This window comes from Bos javanicus, chromosome X (assembly GCF_032452875.1).
Source record: "Bos javanicus breed banteng chromosome X, ARS-OSU_banteng_1.0, whole genome shotgun sequence".
Classification (NCBI taxonomy): Eukaryota; Metazoa; Chordata; class Mammalia; order Artiodactyla; family Bovidae; genus Bos; species Bos javanicus.
Genome location: NC_083897.1, coordinates 1983859 through 2000869, shown reverse-complemented (window position 1 = coordinate 2000869; position 17011 = coordinate 1983859). Strand labels below are relative to the sequence as shown.

The following is a 17011-nucleotide window of genomic DNA, read 5'->3' as shown; positions in this document are numbered from 1 at the left end:
CAAGATGGTGGAAGATTCAATTTCCAGTAGACCTTGAGCCTCATTATGTGCTCATTGTAATATATCAGCATGCTAAATGATACACCCACCAGTGCCATGACACTTCTGAGGCCAACCATAAAAGGTCAAAAAGTGGGTCATGGCCCAATTCCTGGAAATCCCTGCCCTTTCCCCCAAATAATTGAAATACTCCTCCCACTCATTAACCTGTGAAATTAGCCAGCCCATAAAAACTAGCCATGCCATATTTTGAGGCTCTCTCTCACCTTCTGAGATGGCCTACACTCTGCCTGTGGAGTGTGTTTCTCTCTGAATAAATCCAGTTCTTACCTATCACTTCATCTCCAAATTCTTTTGCAACAGAGCAAAAACCTTAAATTTACCGATAAAAGGGCTGGGGTTGAAGAGACCTTGAAAGTGGAGTCTACATCGACACAAGGAGTCATGGAAGGTTGAGATGATAAAAGCAATAGAGAAGGCAAAATTAAGTATAAATTTCAGATTAGAAAAGATGGCAGGTTAGATTTATTCTTGGCTGTTGTGTGATTAGTTAATACACAGTTCTGTTTTTTGCTACCAATTTTTCATTGTTCTGGGACTTATTCCTTTAATTGTTAGTGTCTGTTTCCCTGGCTGCTGACTGTTCTCTGTGGCTTCTGAGCCAGTCTTTCCTTTAGGATTCAGGATCCTAGAAGTTTTTATGACTCTTGTATTTCCAACTAGTCCATAGGGAGTTATACATTGTATTTCTGTGTCCCAGTGGCAAAATTCAACTCCAGTGTTAGCAAAACACTAACTCCCTTTTTTAAGACCATATTACTTTTGTTTAAAAAGAAACCTCCAGCCTTTCTAACAATGGCCCAGAACACACGGAAGATAGTGGTTAATGATCCTCTGTCAGGGAGCCCTCACAGCTGCAGAAGCCATCACCCCCTCTCCCTAACCCTATGCATGTGTTAAACTATTGTGAATCAGCTCTTTCCTATGGGGAACTGCTTTGTCTTTTATTCTTTATGTTGTTCATTATGTTAATATCTTTGCCATTTCTACCCTGCCCATTGCATAAGGGGCCAGGCAATGGGGTGAGAGAGGGATTTGAGACATTTTCTTAAGCCGAAATTATCATTTTCATATTGAAACAGAAGCTTCATGGGTCTTTAATCAAATATGTATATTTTTCTCTATTTCTAAAGTTGGAGGGGCTTGTTAGCGTTGGGCCCTCCTGTGCTTCACTTGTGTATTTTACTCATGACTTCTCAGCATAACTTTTGTGTTACTAGGTATTGGTGATGTGCCATGGCTTGCTTGGTTGAATACACTGTTTTGTTTTTTACTGTTGTTCAATCTAGTGGAGCAGTTATTGTCAACATAGGATTTTGTGATTTACTATTTCATCATCACTGGTTACAATAATTTACTAGGATGTAACTATCCAAAGACTATACTTTTATCCTTTGCAGTTAGCAGTCTGTACAAATGACTGGTTTTAGAGACAGTCTTTCATTTTTAGTGTTCACTGGTCTAAACTGTCACCAGTGTTCACTGGCGAATAACCAGTGAAATGCGTTTCCTCAGTTTGTAGCTTTACCCATACTGTCCTGACTTAGATGATCATTGGTGTTTCCCTTCCTTGTAGTAGCTATTTCCTTTGCTCAGTTCAGTTACTCAGTCACTCATTCCTCCAAGCATCTGTTGACTGAAGAAAAACACAACCTAAAAATTGTGATTTATGTTTTATTGGGGGATCTTACTGAGGACTGTAGCCCAGGGGACAGCCTCTCAGAGAGCTCTGAGGAACTGTTCCATTGAGGTAAGGGAGGAGTCACGATATACAGGAATTTTTGCTGAAAAAAATGAGCTTGTAACCGAAGGTCAAAAGATTACTACTACTAAAAACAACCAGACATCTCAAGTTAACGATTTTAGTGCTTTTCTGTGCAAAAGACGATGTAGGAGTCTGGGCTCATTGACTTATTCCTTAGATAAGTATCCTGTTTTTCTTCATCCTGAATTCCCCTCAGGGTGTACTGTCAGGGCAGCGCAGCAGCTGATGGCCTGATGGAGGGCAGCATTCTGTGCTTACTGAAATGGAAAGCAACATTTTTTGTCCTCACTTCCATCACAGAGAGTACCTACCATTCTAGGCACCTTGGTAGGCACATACAGTGCTGTCACACAGATACCAAAAGACCTCATTTAGGTATGTGTGTGACCTATAGTCCACCAGGCTCCTCTGTCTGTGGGTTTCTCCAGGCAAGAATACTGGAGTGGGTTGCCATGCCCTCCTCCAGGGATCTTCCCAACCCAGGGATCGAACCTGCATCTCTTATGTCTCCTGCGTTGGCAGGTGGGTTGTTTCCTACTAACACCACCTGGGAAGTCCAGATTTTGAGTAATTAGGTGTTTACCCTGACATACAGTGGGCCACTCAGATAACATTTATCTCTGGTAATCACTTATTCTGGAAAAGACCCCCAATTTTAATTCCTCTAGATACATAAGGGAGTGGTAGAAGTTTCTTTTGAGCCTGCAGAATCTTGATTGCCTTTTGCTCAAAATAATCCTTATACAAAAGTGGTACATTTTGGGGAGGCTTGTTCTGAACCCCTTTATAAGGATAAAGCCTCTTTCATAATGTCTTGCTTAATCATCTGAAAACAATGCATAGTTTTAGAGAAGAGAAGAACTTATCTCTGCTGACTTGATTTCATTAAAACGGCCTCCTCTAATTGGGTTACTATGTAACAGGCATTGAGTTAGGTGTAATAAAAACATAAGAAAGACCCAACTACCACTGTCAGGGATTTGTAGTCCAGTGCATAGTTAGTAGAAAGTTATAATCCAAGGTGACAAGGAGCTATCATATTCGAAGTGCCATGGGAGTTTAGAAAACCTAACATCAGAGTCTGCTAAGGGATGTGAGGGAAGGTTTCATGGAAAGAGGTGTGTTTGGACACTTACGTATGAATAGAGATTGGCTTTGGTCGATGAGGAGGGCAGGGAGTTCCAAGTGAAGAGAATACCATACACAACACCACTGGAGCATGAGAGAGTATGACGCACTTGAGGTCTGTGCCGAGAAACTGCTAATTGAGGTATATAAGGGTGCTCTGCAAATTAGCCTTGGGAAGGGATTTCTGGCACAGGTGTACGTGGACCATCCTGCCACCTTAATCATTATAGCATCCTCTGTCTTCATGACATATTCTGTCTTCTAGCCACTTATTTCCACATGATCAGGGTGAAAAGACTGCTCTTTCCCCTTTTTGGTGATGTTTAGGAGTCATGTTTGTCTCTTTTCCCGCTACGGTAAGCATTAATATCATACAGAGGTGACTAATGAACACTGAATTAGATGTCAGGGGACATTCGTGTTTTCAATTCGTGTTTTCCAGTTCTCTCAGCAGCTATGTGACTTGAGCCAAGTCATTTAATAACTGCCTCTCACTAGCAAAATGGAGATGTTAATATGTTTACATTGCCTACTTCAAGGTTGGGGTGAAAATGAAAATGAGACTCTTAAAAATTAAGAGGTATTGGGAATTCTCTGGTGGTCCAGTGGTTAGGACTTTCACACCAGATGAAATGGATTCCTACATGCTGTGTGGCATCTCCAAAAAAATAAAAATAAATATAAAGTTTAAATTTAAGAGGTATAATAAACTTTTTTACTTGGAATGCTGTTGGATGAAGCTATAACTTAACGTTTAGTTCAGTTCAGTTCAGTTCAGTCGCTCAATCGTGTCCAACTCTTTGCGAATCCATGAATCGCAGCATGCCAGGCCTCCCTGTCCATCACCAACTCCCGGAGTTCACTCAAACTCACATCCATCGAATCGGTGATGCCATCCAACCATCTCATCCTCTGTTGTCCCCTTCCCCTCCTGCCCCCAGTCCCTCCCAGCATCAGGGTCTTTTCCAATGAGTCAACTCTTCACATGAGGTGGCCAAACTGTTGGAGTTTCAGCCTCAGCATCAGTCCTTCCAAAGAAATCCCAGGGCTGATCTCCTTTAGGATGGACTGATTGGACCTCCTTGCAGTCCAAGGGACTCTCAAGAGTCTTCTCCAACACCACAGTTCAAAAGCATCAATTCTTCAGCGCTCAGCTTTCTTCACAGTCCAACTCTCACATCCATACATGACCACTGGAAAAACCATAGCCTTGACTAGACGGACTTTTGTTGGCAAATTTAAAACAAGTGAAATACTTCGTGGGGCATCTAGATGGCAAAGTTAGCTTGAAAAGTAATTGACAGGTAGAAATATTCTTACTTCCTTATTAACTCCATATGTCTGCCCTTCTGACTGTGGAATGTCATTTACCTTATGTCTGTGTTTCTGAACTTAACATGGTCTTTCTTCTCAATGGTCTATCATATGTAACTTAGCTTCTTGACAATTTTCACTATAGTTATTACATAGTAATGGATTTAAGACTTAGGTTGGTGAGATATGATTTGTTCTATTTAATAGCCTTGAATAACTGACATCTCTTAGGTAGTTTGAATTACTCATGACTTAGCCTCAATCATTAATGCTACTGTATAGTGGTATGACCTGAGAGTTGTTACATTTTAGGGATATGTAAGAGAGTTATGACTCATTCAGCTAGGAATGGGAGGTTATGAAACTGTGACCTTCTACTTCCTTTGCTGTTTTTCCTAAGCCAGTGACAGTACAGAGTTATTAGTAACAGGAAAAGACACTTCCATTCATTTTTTTCCTTTTGAGACTCTGCCTTTCCCATTAGATTGAGTGGTGATACTACTGTAATCTGATAAATCACCTGAAATAAGCACTTCTGGGCTCTACAAATACAAGCAATTGCACTCAATACATTGGGTTGGCCAAAAAGTTCATTTGGGTTTAATGTACCACTGTATCAAAAACCCAAACGAACTTTTTGGCCTACCCAATAAATATCCCTGACCATCCCTTGAGTGTTTCTCAAAATATAGCATCTAAGAATATTTCCACATGACAGAAAACTTTATAAACCACCCAACTTGTCCTGCTCTGAGCCACTTTACATAAGCCAGAAGAAAGGAGAAGAGTACTGCTAATGCAAGAGATGACATGATGATGCTATTTTAACTGGAAAGTTAAGTGAATTATTTATATTTGATTAATATAGACTCTATCATAAAAAATAATATGAGACCTACTGTATACTACCAGAAGGTAGTTATTACCCTCTTTTTTTTTTCCTTTACAACTTCTAGATGAACTAGTTCATGTGAATTTGGATAAAACACATATTCTAGTTCAAAGTATGATTATTGCTTTTAAAATGATTATTGCTTTTTTCTGCCAGGCCTGAGGAAAATACTTTAGCAATATTGTTTTCCACAAAATTAAATGACTAAGTGGTCTGGCTTATTTTCTCTCTGTTTTAAAATCCATGGTACCATTGATACATGGTTTAAAAACATTCTTCCAAAGACCTAGTAGATTAAATCATTTTTATATCCCCTAAATATTGTCCTTTTTTGAAGATTTCTTGAGAAAAGTGTGGCATATATCCAAAATCACATTCTTTTTTCCCGTATTTAAATTTTTTCCTTACAAGTTAGTGGAAAGGAAAAGTGGTCCGTTTTCACACTCAATAAATAAGAAAGAAAGTGTAGACAGCTTTTATCTAGGGCATTTTTAAGTCATTGAGAGAATATTTTCAAGTATTAGCTGCTTTTTGAAATTATTGGCAGAATTCTCTTAACCCACTTTAACATAAAGTGGTTGAGATGAAAAGATTTTTTATTGGCTACATAAAAGAAAGCACCATGGTTTTTGCATTATTGCATAAATCTAAGAGATTATGCATATGTAAAAAGGACAAGACAAAGCTGAATGCTAAATGCCAACTTCACTGAGAGGTTGTGTAGCTGACAGCATAATGGAGTTTGGTTCCACATGGAGAAAACACTAAATATTTACACCCCAGGACACGTTTCTCTGGCGAAGTTTCTTGTCCTAGATGACTCTCCCAGCTACACACCAATAGCCCTTTTTAAACACACTCCCTTCTTATACTTGGATTTTCTCCCTCAATACTTCATGAGATTCTAAATCTTCTGGATCCAGTTCCCTTGTCCTCACTCTCCCATCTATTTCTGTGGTCTTCATGAATTCTTTTTGTTATGGTATGGACCCTCAGGTGAATTTTCTTTTTTTACTGCCAGTATCAATAGTAAAACACAGTCACGGTGCCCCGCCCCCACCCATTCTTTTTTCCAGAGATCACAGCTCTCTTTTCCAGAGATTCAGCTCTTCTGTTGGTATCTATTTCTTATTAAACCAGAGCTATGATGCATACAGCCAAAAATGTTGCACAGTACTGCAGAATTGCTGCCCAGTCCAGATCTAGCTCTCTTAAATCCATGTTCTTTTCTTTTAGGCTTGAGAGTGGTGAAGAAAGTTACTGAGATTAGTGTGTACTGTGAAGTCTGGGGAGGTTTACTTTCTTAGGCCACTTACCTTCATGCTTTGACTTTTGCCTTACTGTCATCTCCTTGCCATCTTGCTTCACTTTAGAGGTAAAGGGTCAAAAAAATTTCTTGAACATTGTATGCATTGTGTGTTTTAGGAAGAATGCATGGCATGGTCCGTGTGATGGAGGAACATTTATAAACTGTAGACTCAGATTACCATGGAAAGTGTCACAGAAAAGAATGCAGTTTGAGTTCAGTCTAGAAGGATGAATTGAGTTTAGAAAAGCAGAGTGGGGAAAGAATTTCTTGCAGGAGGACCTCTGGAGTAAAGGAGAAAAAGAACAAAGCAAGCTTGTGAGGTACAGAATGAGAAGTTGGTGTCAGGAGATACTAGACAGTGAACTGGAAGAGTAGTGACCAGCTTGAGTTCTCTGTGCTGGGCATAGTGGTTTGATTAATTCCTTGAGTGATCCATTCATTCAAGAAATGGCTTGTCATAGCTCATGGGATAAAATCCAGACTTATTTCCTGGCATATAAGGTCTTCTGTGATGTGGTTGTGTATATCTTAAAATCCACTCCCTCAACACTATGTACTTGAAGCTCCTTCCATTTGTACTGAAGACTTTCCCGATTCTCCCAGAATGTTGTAATCCTTGAAACTCTGTTTGTCTGCACAGGCTATTTCTTCTCGAGTCCACCTGGTGAATGCCTCATTCTTCAGCCTTATTTGCAGCATTAATTTCATGGTTCCTCTGCTGCTATAGAATCCTGGGCGAATCCTGCTTAAAGCAGGTATAGAAACACCATTATTTTATGCTATCAGAGTACATGTTTGCTTTCTTTACTCAACTAGAAGCTTCCTGAAAGCATGGATTTGTGTCTTACTCCCCATGTCACCCATATCACCTATCTGAATCCCTACCTAACATGCAGCAAATTCTTGACAAACATTTGTTGAGTAAAATATTTACTGAACATTTAATTTACACCATATGCAGTTTTTTAAGAGAATCGTCCAGAAGCAGTGTGATTGCTAGATTAAATATGGGAATCGCAGAGAGACCAGTTATATGCATTTTTTGAAATAGCTCATTTGTTAAAAAAAAAAACAGTGGGGGGTAGATTCCTAGAAAATTTATAAAAAATAAATATAGGAGTTAATGAGTGGCTACTAGGGACTGGGAGAGGGAATAGTTAAAGATAATAAATATTTGAGGTAATACAACAAATATCAGGACAGTAACCCTTGGAAAAATGAGATAAACATTTTTTTTCCCCTCAATCAGATCTCCTGGTGTTAGTATTTGCCTCAGCCCACCTCTGCTCTGAAGAAGAACACACCGTTCCTGTTCAGTTTTCTATAACTAAGCTCAAGATCCATGTGGTTCTGATCTTCATATCTGATCAGGAGTTAAGATAAGAAATAGAAACAGTTCAACCACCCTGACTACAGTTTCCTATCAAGGGAAGGTGTGTGGTGCATAGGTTTTGAATGTAGAAAGCTTGTTTCTGCTTTTGGGAGCTACAACTGTGAAGTGTTATACCAGGCAGATGCACTGGGGTGCGCTCCGATGTAGCCGAGCCTAGCTGTGCATCACAGCTCTCAACTTTAAAACTCCAGAGAATTTGATGAGAGAGGGATCCACAAGAACATGACAAATGATGAGAGTTCAAACCTTAAGAGAAAAATGGGCTTATTGGTAAGAGACCTTTTTTCTTTATTTACTGCTGTTCCTTATTCATTAAAATAGCAAGCCTGTTGTTTTCATATGTGGCTGGGAAACGGTGTACAGAAATCAATTTTATATGTATTGTAGAATTCAGGAGACATATTGGTAACCATGGAAAAATCATAGGAAGCATGTATAAACCTTGATTTTGGGGAAAAAATCACTAGGGAAATTTTACTTTATTACAGACTGTGGTATAGATTTATTTGTATAGCTTACATGTAATACAGGTTAAGAAATATCTATATTTTTTAAAAGTTAAAATAAAGAATAGTGACTTATGTGAAGATACATAATTTCACTCAGTTACCAGAAGGTGGCACACCAGATTCTTCTTAAATACACAAAGGAAAGGAATAATATTAATAGGAATATAAAATAAGCTGTATTTAAAGATCCTTTAATGTATTTTTTAAGCAAAAAATTATATAATTGTTATTTGCTTAGTGAGGTTTGTTGCTGAAATATGACAAATATGAATTTAACCCATTGTAGCTTTTTATGATCCAAAATAATTTTTATGTGTATAGTAAAAGTAGACTTTGAAATAGTATTGCCATTAGGAAATACTGTTTTGAATTTATCATTTAAAAAAATAAAATACTTTTTACCTATCTTTTGCATAACAAGTGATTAGATGTAGAATAACATTCTGGATAAGATTTCTGCCAAGCTCTTTTTAAAGATACTATGAGACTATGACTTTGGTTTAGTTGTGACTTTAATAATGCAATAGTGCTTGTGAGATGACCCAGAAAAATACCAAATCTGTTCATTTTGAATAAAAAGTTAAAACAAAGGTGATGCTTAGTATGTTTACTTTCTATAAGGTAATAGCAATATAAATGAGATAAAGGTAAATAAATGGAATTTTGTGTTAGAGCTCCTTAAACACCTGCCAGCGTACTTTAATTTTTTAAGCGAATTGACTGTTGACAGCATATACTGCAGTGCTTCTGTAGTAGTCTCTGTTTTTAAAACTGCATTCCTGAGGCAGTACCAGAAGTATGTCTGTTCATCGTTGCCTTTGTATTAACCCAAAGGATTTAGGTATACGACAGAACTTCACAAAACAGAATCGCCCAGTTAGGAGGCAATACATCTATTTATATGATTTTATTAATTACAAGCAGTATGAAAATAAGAAAATGTAGTAAATGAACCTAGAAGAACATTAGCCATCTGTTCTCTGAAAGCTTGTAATGTTTGTCATTTGCTTTTGGGTTTTAATGGCAAAACAGTATATCAGCAAAGAATTGAACTTTAGGCTTAAAAAGCTAGAAAATGACAAAGCATTCCAAGGCTGAGTATATATTTACTGGAAAAGTGTTTCCTTGTGTCCAAATTTGTCTAGTTTAGTCTTTTAGATCAGCTGCCAATAAATGTTGTATTTAATGTCAGTCTCTATTCCAGACTTTCTGAAACATTAAGAGAGCTTCTAAAAACAAATAGAATCCTATGGTTTCCTAGTTAAGGGGTTTTTTTTTTTTTTGAAGATAATTTACATATTTTAAAATTGTTCAGAATTTATATATGATTTATTAATTTACAGCTAAAATATTTGCAGAGTATGCTTTGAAAAATTTAAAATACATGCAATAAAGCCACAATTAACCAAAAATTTTTTTTTTTGCACTCCACTTTTAGGAGACGGAGGCAATTATCTTTAAAACAAGCCGATTTCAAGGATATATTCAAAAAGTCAACTTCAGGGTATGTGTAAGGGTCTGCATTTTCTTCTATGTTTTTTGTCGATGAGAATTTATCTTCATAAAAAAAGACCCTGAGGTACTAGAAGCCATTCAGTCATCCAGGAAACTTTCAGTAACATCTAGGGTACTGTGTTTATTAAGACAAAAAATAAATTATTTTGTTAAAGAAATACCACGCATCATTGTATTGTGCTTTATATTGTCCAGTGTGCTTTCATAAACACAAGTACAGTTGGTTTTCCTAACATTGCTGTGAGTCTGGCAAGGAAAATTGGCATCTTCCCTATTTTACAGATGAGGAAGATAACACGAGAGGTTCCAAGTTTGTGGCAACAACCAGATCACAGGTGCCCAGCTCTGTCCTCTTCTGCACCCTTCCTCATCGAAAAAGTTTAACACAAGCTCTTAACTCCTACTCTGTATTGCGCAATCAGTATCAATTATACCACTCCTGTTTCCTAATTGCTGTACAGTTTCCCACTTTGCATGTGTCTGTTTGTCTGCCTCCATATCTGTCAGCCAGCTGGAGACCTTGCTTTTCAGACTCTCCCAGACCTGGAAGTATCTGGAGTGTGGGAGGGCAAGATAATGGCCATGGACAGTAGGGATGGACAAGTTAGTGGTGAGCAACCAAGGCTGATATGCTGAGGATGGCCCGGCACTGAGGCAAAAAAGAGAATCTCACTCTGGGATCATCTTGCCTGGGGGTGGGCTACGTTGACCTTAAAAGCAGGATTTTTCCAAGTTTAATAGACGAGGCCTGAAAATCAGCTGGAGTGGGGTTCTGTGGTGTAATGGTTAGCCCTCTAGACTCTGAAGATCAGCTAGAGTACTTGTTTAAAATGCAAGAATACTGCTTCTCACTTCTAGACTTGTACATTTTCTTTTTTTTTTAAAGTCTTTATTGAATTTGTTACAATATTGCTTCCATGTCTTGATTGTTTTGGCCATAAGGCATGTGGGATCTTAGTTCCCCAACCAGGGATCGAACCTGCACACCTTGCATTGGGAGGCGAAGTCTTAACCACTGGACCACCAGGAAAGTCCCTAGACTTGTACATTTTCAATATTCAGTCTGCAAAGGTATAGGGCTTTTCTCTTGGTATGTGTATTTGAAGGTAAAGAAAAGAGCCCCCTTTTTCTTGGAAGCATCCAAATTCTGTGTCAAGGCCTATGGAGGTGGGAGTCAGGCAGGGGTGAAGAATGGCAGCGGTTTCTTGCACACCTTGCTGTATCGTTATTAGAAGCATATAACAGTAGTTATTGTGCATCATGTTGACTGAGGCATTTTAAATAGTTCATTTTAGACTCAAAGACGGTAAAGCAGAAAAATAGAAGGTAAGGTAGAAACATTGCCCTCAAAAGGTGAAAAATTAGTGACTTTTGATATTTTTAAGAGTTAACCTATCCCAGTTGTTGTAAAGTTAATTATTAAAAACTGGCTAGAACACTAGGCTGTCTAGGATTCTGGATAGTTAAGGCTTAATGGATGCAATATATTTATGCTAACTCATGTTTCATATGTGAATATGCAGTCAGTGCAATTAGATTTTGTGGGGTTTATGGCTGGGGAACGTGTGTTCTTTTGCATACTTGTAACACCTAGCAAAGTCATAACTTTTCAGTACTCACTGATGATTGAGTGAATTCAGCGTGTACCTCTTCTGTACAGATTTTGGGCTTGGCATAGTGAGTTGATTGATTTTCGTGTTTGTTAAGTTCAAAGGGTCTATCTGACACTGGCAAGAATGGCTAATATACTATAGGGGCCTCCATCCAAACAAATGCATTTTAGTTGAAAAATGCAAAAACGTGATCCTAATTAATCGATTGGTTTAATTCTTGTTCCCTGTTTAGAGGATCAGTTTAAGCCCGATCTTGCTGCCTCTTCACCCTTTTTGGAATACAGTTATGTTCTATGCTTTAAAAGTCTGAATCTCAAAAAACTGGCGATTCTGGAAATCTCTAAACATAAATATTTTTGTTTACTGGCTAGACAGTATCATACGAATTTAAACAAAATGACCAGATCCTGTAGTGAAAGATTCATAAAAATGCTCCACAGTGTCTCCGACTTAGATCAAGCTGAATAAGGAAAGAATGAATAAATATATGCTAGCTAAAGGGAAGATGTCGTTTATTCAAGTGTTATGTAGCTTCAGAATTCCATGAAAAGTAACTGATTATTTAAAACATATATTTGATTTTGAAGACATGAAGTTGTTCTCAACTACTAGATGAAGTAGACAGACTTAGAAAGGCAGTCACGAACCCCCAGTTTAAATTGCCTCTAGTCAAAACCTAGGGTCAGCCTAGAAGAGGAATTCTTTTTCATTTCCTCATAGCAGAATTGCATTTACTTTAGTTAGTCATAGAATGTGAGATGAAAGAAAAAATTTTCCCCCAGTGGACAACCATTGTATCCAAGTAATGAAGCTAGACATAATTCTAAAATAATGCTGTCATTAGTTCATAACACATGAACACTTTATATAACATGAGTTAATGATGTATTCTATCATAGGATTTTCATTGAATTGCTAAATATGTTTTTGAGGCATAGCAAATTTTAGTTGCAGACTAGCTTCTGTAATTTAGACTTACTACCATGTATTTGAAATCTTGCAGTATAAATGTTTCTCTGCCTCCCCTCCCTTCCTTTTTTTTTTTTTTTAAGGAAAATATCTATAGGGAGTTTCCTGATGACTAGTGGTTAGGACTCTGTGCTTTCACCGCTGGGCCCCGATTCAGTCCCTGAACAGGAAACTGAGATCCCACACGCCACGTGACATGGCCAAACTATCTTTAGAATTCAAGATTATCTATGAGAAGAATTCTAAGTTAGAAAATGAGAAGGATCTCAAAATTGTCATGAAAATAGAGATATTGAACATATTGTTAAGTCTCTTTGATACCACCATAGTAGGCAGATACCATAACTCTGCTGCTGCTACTGCTGCTAAGTCACTTCAGTCGTGTCCGACTCTGTGCGACCCCATAGACGGAAGCCCACCAGGCTCCCCTGTCCCTGGGATTCTCCAGGCAAGAACACTGGAGTGGGTTGCCATTTCCTTCTCCAATGCATGAAAGTGAAGTCGCTCAGTCGTGTCCGACTCTTAGTGACCCCATGAACTGCAGCCTACCAGGCTCCTCCGTCCATGGGATTTTCCAGGCAAGAGTACCGGAGTGGGGTGCCATTGCCTTCCCCGATATAATGCCTAGACTGTGATATTTACAATTCTAGGCCAAGTACAGTCATAACTTCTCCGACTATAACTCTACATTATACCTTTAAGAAAACTGTTGGGCCCCATGTTATGGCAGTGGGTCACAAGGTTCAAGTTGAAAGTTGAGCCTTTTTTGGAGTTTAAGATATTCTCATTCATTATATAGCTAATACCTTTTATTTTTAAATAATAATAGTTTATATAGATATATGTATAGGAAATTGAAAGTTTTAATGATTAGGCCTGGGAAGTGGTAAAAACAAAATTAAGTCATTTGCATTTAAAGGGCCCTTTATCATGGAAAATTTAAGTAGTGTTGTATAATCTTAATGAGTCATTAGGATTAGCTTTTCATGAAAGTGTTTGCTTCTGGCTAGCAAAATATTATTGTGATTACTCAAGTATTTGTAACCAAGATTTACAAATACTCAGAAGAAGAGATGGAACAAGTAAGTAATCATCTAGATCTCTGCACATGTGAATATTATAACTTTTTGGATAAAAATATAGAAATATAATTTTTTCAAGATAAAATATTATTTCATTAATTCTAATTGGGATATTGAAGAAAATGTTTTACTGTTTTATTCTAATGGTCTTTCAGCAACTTAGATTTTTGTAAAAATATAGGTTTTACTGAAAGCATGCATAACATAGCAAATATTGACTTTCTTTAACTGGCATGCCTTTTGAGACTGGGTATGTAATGTGCTTATTTTAAAAAGTTTTTCAACCATTGTAAATAAACATTATTAGAAATTATTTACTCTTATCAACATAGTTCAGGATTTATAAACTTTAAGATTTTAATATTGCTTATTATGTTGTTTTCATGGAAACCTTGTAGTTTTGCTTCTATTGTCAATATCACAAAGGAGTGAAACTATTTGAAAAGCTTTCTGTGCATAGAATTTTCAGTCAGTAAAACCATATTCTTAACTTTTCTTTCAGTAACACTACATTTTAAATGGCTTTTTATTTTGATAAGTTTGTATGCTTAATGTACAAACACATCAGAAATTCTAACTATAGTTTGGCTATTTTATTTACCAAATGTAATTTAAGTAGATACTTAGGAAGTTGTTAAGAGACAACTAAACACTTAATTATTACTTGAGGTGGGAGCAGAGATTTTTCCTTAGAGCAGTCTATCATCACTATAAGTGACACCTTTATTTTATCTAAGAAAGTATGTGTTCTGGGTGATTTTCTTCAGTGTATGCTTATTTTAAACAAGTTAATGTGTATATTTAATTTTTTTCATTTTAAGGACTTCATAGCCTAAAATTATCAAATTAACAGATGAATATTCCTGTTACTTGAACTCTGCTTTTAGTAATAGTAGAATCAATAACACCATTTTAAAAACCTTTCAGGATATATCCTGGCTTTGGTACACAAATCTTATTTAATCACTCATCTGCTTATGAAAACTGCTCTTTCAATTTAGTCAACAAACACTTATTGAGTGCTTTCCCACGTGCCAGGAATAGTGACCAATTGGGATTCCTTCTTGAAGGAGGAGCAGGAATTTGGGGAGGGCATCGCAGGCAGGCAAAGTGGCAAGGCTGGAGTACAGGGTATGGTAACAGCGTGGCCTCTTATTGGAGCACTGGATAGATTATCCCTATTTGATGATTATAAACCATCTTTCTAAATGACATTTTTCAAACAATTTAAAAATGGTAATGCAAAATCAGGTATATAAATAGTATGTATGTAAAAATCGTTGATTCCCACCATTACCCTTCATAATACCCCAAACACTTTGATTTGGGTTTTAAGGCATTTTTTACATAGATGGGAATACTTAAGAAGTACTTTGGTGTATGCGTGTCAATCCACTCCAGTATTCTTGCCTGGAGAATTCCATGGACAGAGAAATCTGGCGGGCTACATTCCGTGGGGTCTCAAAGAGTCAGACCGGACAGAGTGACTAACATACACACATGCATGTCAAAGATAGATAAAGACTTACTTAAGCATATGGATTTGGGAATCATATGAATGAAGAATTCAGGGGTAGCCCCCCCAAAAAAGCCATAAAAATAGAGATACTGCAGAAAACAAAAGGAAAAAAGAAGGGCAAGAACTTACGAATTTCCCTTTCAGTGTTAATCCTTTTCTCAGCTATAGTGAGATTAAGGGTAGTCAGAATCTGTGGGTTAATGGGTCCCCAACAACTGGATCTTTCTTGTCTGCTCAGTCCCTTCTACTCCAGCTCCCATGTTAGCCTCATAACCCCTTTCATCTGACTCCCCAGTTATAAAAGGTGCTGCATAAACATGAGGAACCACTACCATTCTGGCTTTCCATTCTCCTTCCAGTGAGTCCACTACCTTCCTTGCTCTACTTTTTTCTCCTTTGTTTCCTTATCTATTGTTTCCTGTCTTATCAGCTTACCATATCGTCTTATTGCTGACTCACCCAAAACAAACAAAGGAACAAACAAGCATTTAGTACCCTTGTTTTACTTTGAAAATGTTCAAGATTGTAAGAGTACCATCTTCACATTATTTATGCCATCATGGCCTGAGGAATTCTCTGTGCGTATATTCACACCTGTGTGTGAGTGTGTACCTGCACGCCAAGTGTGTTTGTTTTTCTACTTGTTCGTATTGTGAAGGAGAGAGGTATCCAAGGCATAGTCATAGTTACAATAATCCATGTAAATTCTTTGTGGGAATTAAGGTCCACACAGTTCTATTAAGGAAATTGATTTGTGAGAAGGTGCTTATAAAAGATGAAACAATGATTTTCAAAAGTATCTTTGAGAAATGTCTGGGGTTTTCCATATTGATCTTAGCAAGGTTACATATGTGAGTATCTCATAAGAAATGTTTAACATATTTGATATTCAATTTCCTGAAACAAATAAAGAGGAAACATACACATAAGTATGTATAGCCATTCATGTGAACAGCTCTATTTCCTGTAATGAGAAGCCCTGAATGTATCAAGAATTTTGTTGTTGTCCAGAACAACACAAAACTTTTTGTGTATTTAAAGGGTTTAACAGTCCTACTTGGTTGCCATCCAAGTACCTTTACTGATTGGTAGAACATAAGCAGAGCACACAATTGGGCGTTTTCTACAGTCTTGTCTGTGCAACAGGGATAACATGGATCTCCCAGATTAGTCTGAAGGGACATTGTCAAGATTACACAGTGCCTGCTCACACAAACGATGGTTAGTGCTATTATTCTTTCATTGTAACTACCACAGGATTAACCAAAACTTGCAAGAAAAAGGTAGGTTAATTCTTAGGGAATATTGGGAGAATATGGAGAAAGAGGTCAGATACGTGACATATTAGTCAATTCATTTCACAAAGTGGTGGTACTGGAGACAAACTGTTGCAGTCAATAAGCAAATTAAACTTTCATATAAAGTTATTTAGAAGCATTTACAGTGAGAAAAAATTAGACTCTTGGCTGTATATTTCACTTTTCTCTCACACTATGACTGGCTTAATTTTTACTTACCTTTTTCTCCCTGATCATTCTTTTTTTTTTTGGACCACATGGCATGTGGGATCTTACTTCCCTGACCAGAAATCAAACCTGCATCCCCCTGCTTTGAAAGTGCAGAGTCTTCACTGGACCACCAGGGAAATGCCTCTCTCATCATTCTTAAATCATGTCTGGAATTAAGATTTTGAAAGTGGTCTTTCTGCACACTTTTGTATTTTTGGTGTTTCTTTCCCATGTCTGTCATTTTAGTATACATGTAATTGGAGGAATGAATGATTATTTTGTAGTTCTTATTTCTTTTGAATACATTGAGACATTTGTAGAATGTGATTCACTTCATATGGAAGCAAACATCTTCTGGAACAGTCTCATTGAGAAGTAAAGACAGTAGGGATTCTAGAGCAGGAGTCCTAGACTAGGAGTTGGGATTTGGTTTCT

The 17011-nt window shown here is 37.4% G+C and overlaps 1 protein-coding gene across 4 annotated transcripts in view; it reads left to right on the top strand.

Annotated features, from left to right (window-relative positions):
- Positions 1-17011, top strand: part of KLHL13 (kelch like family member 13) — a 197090-nt gene that overhangs the window by 114123 nt on the left and 65956 nt on the right. Inside the window, exons 1-2 of one of the 4 annotated variants that reach the window (XM_061407942.1) lie at positions 7974-8131; positions 9809-9874. The exons of 2 other annotated variants lie outside the window; for them this stretch is intronic. In XM_061407942.1, the coding sequence (XP_061263926.1) occupies positions 8091-8131; positions 9809-9874 (107 nt within the window). In that variant the 5' untranslated portion in view covers positions 7974-8090. Of the gene's footprint in view, positions 1-7973; positions 8132-9808; positions 9875-17011 lie in introns of those variants that run through there. One more of the 4 variants, XM_061407947.1, reaches the window with a different exon arrangement.